The 8,472-nt window shown below is 39.8% G+C and overlaps 1 protein-coding gene across 2 annotated transcripts; it reads left to right on the top strand.

Annotated features, from left to right (window-relative positions):
* On the top strand, nucleotides 1-3,726 carry LOC128512627 (uncharacterized). Of its 2 annotated transcripts, none has more exons than XM_053485982.1 (6): nucleotides 1-56; nucleotides 1,554-1,916; nucleotides 2,028-2,144; nucleotides 2,299-2,343; nucleotides 2,959-3,006; nucleotides 3,184-3,726. In XM_053485982.1, exons 1-6 carry the CDS (start codon nucleotides 5-7, stop codon nucleotides 3,288-3,290), a joined length of 732 nt encoding a protein of 243 aa, XP_053341957.1. In that variant the 5' UTR covers nucleotides 1-4; the 3' UTR covers nucleotides 3,291-3,726. The 2 variants fall into 2 exon arrangements, with proteins under 2 accessions (XP_053341957.1, XP_053341956.1); XM_053485981.1 differs by having other exon boundaries at nucleotides 3,181-3,726.
* The last annotated feature ends 4,746 nt before the right edge of the window (nucleotides 3,727-8,472 follow it).

Raw genomic sequence — 8,472 nt, 5'->3', positions numbered from 1 at the left:
TGGGATGAACCATTTGATATTATGGCTGTCAGTATGCCATATTACACACATTACTGGTAAGTGACTTTTTATTCCCACTGGTTTGTTTTTATTTTAGTTTTTTAAAGTTTTACTTGTTAATGTAATATATGTTACATTGTTGTTGTTTTTTTCATTCTAACAAAGGAAGAGCTGCTTTGAGCTGCTTTTTTATTCATTTATTCGGTTTTCAACTCTAAACTGTGTGTATAGTATATACTCCCCCCTCCCCCCCCAAAAAAAAAGAATGATTTGATATACTTTTTTTTATACGATGTGATGTTCTGCTTCCGTGTAACTGTAGGGTTTTGTAATATAATACATATTGAGCAAAAGTTAATAGTAGTTAATTACTTAAGTACTTTTTTTAATTGTAGCACTTGACTTTTTTTAAATTAAAGGCCATAGTGTTCAAATGCATTTTTTGTTTGCAAACTGCTCATTTATCCATATAAATAAAAAAAAAAGGTTTAATCTGTAAATTGTTGGATCCGAAACCACAAAAAAAAAATTTTTTTAAATAATGTCTGTCTGTCTGTTCAGCCAGATCATGTCACAGCAGCACACTAAACTGGCCAGACAGAATTTAATGAAACTTTTGCAGTATATAAATATCTGCCTGATGTTTAACCTGCACCAAGTGTAAAGTGTAATGAGTAAAAGCGATATTATGAACAGTTGCGACAGATTTAATAATCTACTTTAAAATAAGCTACTAATGCTCTACTCGCTCAAAGTAAACAGCACCAATAGATATTAATTAGAAAAGCTAAACTGAATATTTGTACTGGTCATTTGTCATATTTTCACCTCTGAAATAACAGCGCTGAAGTGCTATACTGTAAGTGAATTGGAGTGGTTTCAGGACAAAACTTAACCTTTATCCAAACTTTTTTGATTTCTCATCTCTGATTCACTGTCCGATGAAAGAAGTACAACTTAGTGTAAACAAGGCGTAAGATACTCAACCTTACAACATTTTTTTATTTCTTTTATTAATAAGTTAGGCAGAGAGTTCTGCAGTACAGAACGGCAGACAGACATGTACATGGGTTCTTCCTAAAATAATACTATCACTGATTACATTAAAGCTGATCAGATTATTTTTAGCTTTAAAGTTTTAACAATTCCTACAAACTCCTTTCCCATCTTACGCTAGTTTGCACATACAATAAGGACTAACTCGCACTTAAGACTATGAACAATCATTTCATACTCCTGATTTTAAATCATACTGCTGCTGGTATACCCACACACCATATTTATACACTTTAAAATCTGTTTAGTTTTAAGTTGTAGAGATTTTTTTTTTATATTCAGGTCACGGATGGTCATACTGTATAAGCATTTTAAACTGTGTGTTTCACACTGGAAATGTGACAAATAAAATTTGAATTTGATTTACATTTCTACATATTAAATGTGTGCATATTTTCCAATGAACTAACTGTCCATTAACAGTGATTTTGTCGATTGTGTGCGGGAAATAAATGGTGTCAAAACCGCTGTATTGATAAATTAATCTTTAATTTCAGGAGAACGTCTGTGTAAACATGAACGTTTAAAGCACTTTAACATTTCTACTGAGCTCCAGTCTGATGTCCTGCTGCCGTGTAACTTTGATCCAACTCTCCTCGGATCAAATAAGTCTGCGGATATAAAAGTATTGTGGAGTCAGATAAACACAACAGAACATTATCTAGTGGAGATCTCTCTACAGGGAGACATGAGTTCCTGGGATTCCAAAGGTGGACGTATCAAGTATTTCTCTAAACCCTTTGAATCAGGAAACTTCTCCATCCTCATTCAGAAAGTGCAGCTGTATGATCTGAGTCTCTACCACTGTGTGCTGTTAAATGGGACCGGCTGCATCGTCGCGTATCAGGAGATACAGCTTGGTTAGTTTAGTACAAAGATAGAAACAAATGTTGTATGCTACTGATGATTCATGAGGTTCTGGGCACAATGACTGTACATTCACAGAATGTTAATTTTCCTGTTTGTATTAGGTAAATGGACTGGTGTGAATGTTTTAGTAGAGAACTGGCCCTTCATTGCAGGAGGAGGAGCTGGTGCTCTCGCAGTTCTTGTGGTGTTAACGTGTTTCATAAAATGTGCTTGTTGCAGTGAGTGATTCTTCAACAATATATATTATATTATATTATATTATATTATATTATATTATACTACTGTATATTATATTATATTACTGTATATTATATTATATTACTGTATACATATTTTTTTTTCATTTTAATATTTTCTTTTAATTTTTTTCAGATGCATCAAATCAACACATTTATGCAAACTCAAGATTTGAGAAAAGTATTTTTTTCCCCTTTTTTTTTAAATAATGCAAATGTTTGTTCTAACTTTATCTCTTAAACAGTTTTGCAACTCTGAAAAGTTTAAAGTGTAAAACCCTTTACAAAGACCATTCATCTATTATGTTATAAAATGCTTTTTATTAATATAATATAATGTGTATTACTTAAATAATATATAATTCACATATTAGCCACATCAGACAAATGTGTTCTGTCACACTGTTTATAAGATAATTTCTGCTTTTAGTGTATGTCTGAACTTCTCTGCACTCAGAGAAGTGTATTAAACTAACAGTTAAATTTGACTTTTTTCATTTATACCTATTTAAAATAATTTTAAAAATTCCACACCTAATTATGACCTCCACTGCAATTTCATTTTAGGAAAAACGAAACAAAAACTAACAGCAACAAAAAAAAATTGTCCATCTAGTTTTGTTCCAAGAGCCTGACCTTAGACCATGATGTCAGTTAAATAATAGAAGCTTAATTCTCGATTCATAAAATCTAAGTGAAAATATATTAAACACATTAATGTGACATAAAACACAACAATTGCACGACTTGATTTGTGTGCTGCTAAAATCAGAATGTTACACTCTTTCCACTGCAGGAAATGACAGAAAGTGCGGTGAAAAGAACCAAAGCAGCGATCAGCATGGTGAGTATCATTAGTGAAAAGTAACTATAAAGTTAACATCGAAATCTTTTTCTTTCTTTTTTTTTTTGTGCAGATGTCGCTTTCTTTTCTGATTCTGCTAAGCCTCAGTCAAATACAGAACAGATACATGGCACGCATGCAACTATTTCACCTGCTTCTTTCTTTTTATTAAAGCAGCTATGGCTAAAAATAAAGTTCACGCCAACACGCCTCGAAACCACAGTAACATCTATGCCAACGGCTGCGCTGAACCTGAAGAGATTTACGCCAACCAGCCACACTGAAAAGAAACTATAAAATGAAAAATGAAAGTGTAATTTATACAGTATTTAATGTAGTCAGGACTCTGATTGTATTACTTTATGGAACGCCATAATGATACATTCTGTGGACAAAAGTATATGGACACCTGACCACACCAGTATGAAGTCTTTCTCCAAACCATTGCCATAAATTTGGAGGATCTCCACAGAACACAGAAACAGTATGTCTTTGTATCCAGTAACATTACAGTTACATTCAGTTAAATTAAACCCCAAACTTGACAATAAAGCAAGCTACATAGACAAAAGGTCCACCAGTTTTTGGGAAATTGAACCTCGGCTCTGTTGGATAAACTAGAATGCTGACTGCCCCCAGGTCTCATCAAAGAACACTGGTCTTTAAAGACAAATCCTCACAGCCATGCTCCAGAATCTAGTGGAAATTCTTTTTAGTCTAGTTACTAAAAAGGATTCTTAAATGGGATGCTCAACAAGCTGCTGTCGGCGTGATGGTCAGGGGTGCATATATTATTGTCCATATATTATATATATTATGATAAATGTTAACATTGTTAATATGTGCAATACTTTTTTTAAACATACAAACACGATTCCCAAAAAGTTGGGACACTGTACAAATTGTAAATAAAAACCAGAATGCAATGATGTGGAAGTTTCAAATTTCAATATTTTATTCAGAATACAACATAGATGACATATCAAATATTGAAAATAAGACATTTTAAAATGCCATGCCAAACATTGGCAAATATTGGCTCATTTAGAATTCACTACATATTCTAAAAAAGGTAAGTAGCAATAAGAGGCCAGAAAAGTTAAATGTCCATATAAAAATCAGCTGGTGGACCAATTTGCAACTTATTAGGTCAATTGGCAATTGGCAACATGCTGCAATAAATATTGGCGCAATATCAGAAAGGAATTTCTCAGAGACAAAGTTTAAAGTTATCATCATCTAATATCATCCAAAGATTCAGAGAATCTCTGTGAGTGAGGGTCAAGGCCGGAAAACTGAGAAAATTTATAATTTTAAGGGAAAAATAAGTGGATTTTTTATTTTATGGCATCAACACATCTCAAAGTTGGGCCAAGGCCATGTTTACCACTATGTAAAATCCCCTCTTCTTTTTATAACAGTCTGCAAACATCTGGGGACTGAGGAGACAAGTTGCTCAAGTTTAGGAATGGAAATGTTGTCCCATTCTTGTCTAATACTGGCTTCTAGTTGTTCAACTGTCTTAGGTCTTCTTTGTCACATCTTCCTCTTTATGATGCGGCAAATGTTTTCTATGGGTGAAAGATCTGGACTGCAAGCTGGTTATTTGCAGGCTGATTCTTCTCCTACGCAGCCATGATGTTGTAATTGATGCAGTATGTGGTATTGTCATGTTGGAAAATGCAAGGTCTTCCCTAAAAGAGACGCCGTCTAGATGGGAGCATATGTTGTTCTAGAACTTGGATATACATTTTATCATGGATGGTGACTTTTCAGATGGTTAAGCTGCCCATGCCACACGCACTCATGCAACCCCATACCATGAGAGATGCAGGCTTCTGAACTCTGATAACACTTGGGTTGTCCTTGTCCTCTTTAGTCCGGATGACATGGGCAGAGTTTCTCAAAAAGAACTTCAAATTTTGATTCATCTGACCACAGAACAGTTCCCTTTTAGTCAATTCACTTGGTTCAACACATATTGTATGGGATATTACGCCCTCTCGGGTACTGGCTGAAGCCACCTATATTCACGCCGTAAAGGCAGTCAAACCTGTGGTGAAGTAGGTGTAGCCCCACCTACACCTACAAACCATCATCACCACGGTTAACCCCCAGTTCTTACGCTCTTCACCTTGCTGTGAACACCTCTTCCGTAAAAGTTTTCTAGGTGCTGCTAGTCAACTATACATTTTACTTTACAAGACTGCGCATAAAATCAGCAACTGCTCTTGCTTCTGAGCATGGAAGCTAATTTGGCAAAGAAAAGGTCCGCTGTACGCCCCCTGTCCTCAGGACTGCGGCTTCTCCTTGCACAAGAAGGACCAGCACGAAGCGTGCCCTGTCTGTCAGGGAATTTTCCATGCTAGAAGTGCGCTAGCTGAGCCTGAATCATGTGCGTTTGTTTGGCGTTCAACGCTAGAAAGACGGGTCACGTTCGTGGAAAGAATCCTGGGGAAAAATATAGTCGCTTAGCAGGACCCCCTCCTTTCCGAATTAGCAGTCCCAGCTTCGCCAGTGTCTGCTGACGAGGAGTTTTCGTCAGAAGTCCCCGCACTTAGCTGGGCAGACCAGATGGAGTATTTCGAGGGGTCGGAGGACCGTGAGCTCTCCTACAGCGCTGGCCAGCAGCCAGGCATCGGGATGACATTTAATTTTTCGCTCTCTACCGCCAAGCGGCCGAGAGGCTGGAGGTGGAGTGGCCCTCCCCACAGCCGGCTCAAAAACCGTCAAGGTTCGCAGGATTTTTTTTCCAACTTTGTTGGCGAGTTAACGTCATCATGAAGCAAGCCGCTATCGACCCATGTATCAGTGCCCGGTTACGGACAGTATTTGAAATTGGACGGAGCTGAGAAAGCAGGACTAGTTAGCCCACCGCCGAAGGAGCCATCTTTGGCTGCTTATTTGGCACCCTGGCATAATCATGGAGTGTCTGGCCCTACTGTCCCTCCCTCCAAACACTGTAGATTCTCTTCTGCCCAGCTGGGGAAGATTTACCGCGCTCAAGCGGGCACTGCTCATGCGCTCAATTCCATTACGCTGCTTTAAAAATATCAGGCAATGTGTTTGGAAGAGCTCGGTTCACTGGTGCCTCAGGAAAGCTTGTTATGTGCGCTGCTTAACGAGGTCAGGACCGCGACAGACTACATTTTGTGCATGTCTCATTGTGCGGCTCTTTTCCTCTGTAGAGGGATGGCAAACGCAGTAGTAGCACAGAGGCATTTATAGCTCACGCTCTCTGACATCGCAGATAGAGACAGGGCCTCCTACTTGGATAAACCGCTGTCTGCTGAGGGTTTGTTCGGCCAGTCACTCGATGCCATTTAGGCAAAGTTTGACTTCAAGAGGAAACAGGCTGAGGCGTTGCGAGACATCATTCCGCGACGAGAGGTGAAGCCCAAACAGGCTCGAAAAGAGACCACTCCGCGGCCCCCTCATAAAAGACCACCGCCGGTGGGTAACTCGAGCTCTCGCCCGGTGAAGCAACAACCTCCCGGGCAAAACCCATGGCAGTCGGCCTGGAGTATGGGCCCCCCACCGGGCCTCCGGAAGGATTCAGCGACGAATGCTCACTTCTTCTGGCTCGGATTTTAAAGGGAGAGGAGCTCTGGCAGCAGGGAGACACTGTTTCTCCTGTCTCAATGCCGCCCAAGAGGCCGCTATGTTATGTTCAGGGAATCAGCCCCAAATGGCGTTGCACTTCCCTAACACAGTCTCCCAAGCACAAGATGTTTACAGTTTGATTGCCCCAAAAATGATGCCTTTTGTAAACCGTGTGAATGTTCCATTGTTGTAACTAATAAAGATTTTTCCTGTTTACAATGTTGCAAAACAAAAAAGCCCAGTGCCATCGATGAGGCTGCACTCTCATGCCCCCTTTGAGAGATCAATGTGAGCCGGTTGGCTTTCCACTTTCTTGAGTGTCGCGCATGCGCAGTCTCAAAATGGGCGCAAGGAATAGGCTTCACATGAACTATTTGGAGCTGTTAGCAGTGTTTTCAGCCCTGAGACATTTTCGTCTGGGACCTCCTTCTGCTTCCGAGGAGCAGGGAAAATTGCATAATTTGTGCCCTGTACGTGCTCTATGAGTCTACATAGACCGTACAGTGAATATGCGATGTGATCAACTGTTTGTCTGCTTTGCCAGTCCAGTAAAAGGTAAAGCGCTGTCTAAAGTGACCTCCTTCCCTTCACCACAACCATCATCAACCATTCCATATCATCTGGTCATGTTCCTGCTGCTTTTAAGAAGGCAAGGGTTATTCCCATCCTCAAGAAACCCTGCCTGGACCCATCAGAAGTTAACAACTATCACTTCTCTCTTTTATTTTCAAAATTCTTGAAAGAACTGTTTATAACCAAATGTCTCTTTATCTATTACAGAACAACCTTAATGATCCCAACCAATCTGGATTTAAAGTGGCACATTCTACAGAGACTGCCCTTCTGTCAGTCACTGAGAAGCTCCATGCTGCTAGATCTGCTAAACTGTTATCTGTCCTCATCCTCCTGGACCTGTCAGCTGCATTTGACATGGTGAACCACAAGATTCTATTATCTCTAATAGAAGACTCTCTACTGGTGTCCCGCAGGGCTCAGTACTTGGTCCTCTTCTGTTCTCCCTCTATACCCGGTCTCTTGGTAAGGTCATATTATCGCATGGATTTTCATACCATTGTTATGCAGATGACACCCAATTTACTCTCTCCTTTCCTCCCTCTGACACTCAGGTTTCCACCCGGATCACAGCATGTCTGGCAAACATCTCATCCTGGATGGCTGCTTATCAGCTGAAGCTCAATCTCAGTAAAACCGAACTGCTGTTTATCCCTTGTGACTCATCCCCATGTCAAGACTTTGTGATATTCCTGGACAACAACCAAATCACTCCATCAGCCACCGCCCGCAATCCTAGGGTAACCGTGGACAATCATCTGTCATTTTCCCCACACATCGCTAACTTTACTCGCTCTTGTAGATTTCTTCTTTACAATATCAGAAGAATTCGCCCATTTCTTTCTTTACAGGCTACTCAGGTGCTTGTTCAGTCCCTTCTTATTTCGAAACTGGACTTCTGCAACTCACTCCTGGCAGAAAAAAAATAACCTCTTCAAAGTTGTGTTGGACTAATGGCACTTAGTTATTAACCTAGTTAACCCAGTGTAAGTATGTATCTAATGATGTAAACTTTAAAGCACTTTTTGTAAGGAGCTCTGGAAAAGAGCGTCTGCCAAATGCCTAAATGTAAATGCAATGTCTAAACGGCTTTCCCATTGGATTGTGGAGGCGATTTTATTATCTTATAGCAGTAAGGGTGTCCCATTGCCTCGGAGTGTGAAAGCACATTCAACAAGAGCTATGGCAACATCATGGGCACTGTTCAAAGGGATGTCTGTGCGTGATATTTGTGCAGCAGCCAGTTGGTCCTCACCGCATACTTTTGTCCGGTTCTACCGACTTGATATA

This window comes from Clarias gariepinus, chromosome 24 (genome assembly GCF_024256425.1).
Source record: "Clarias gariepinus isolate MV-2021 ecotype Netherlands chromosome 24, CGAR_prim_01v2, whole genome shotgun sequence".
Classification (NCBI taxonomy): Eukaryota; Metazoa; Chordata; class Actinopteri; order Siluriformes; family Clariidae; genus Clarias; species Clarias gariepinus.
This window is presented reverse-complemented; position numbering and strand designations above follow the sequence as displayed.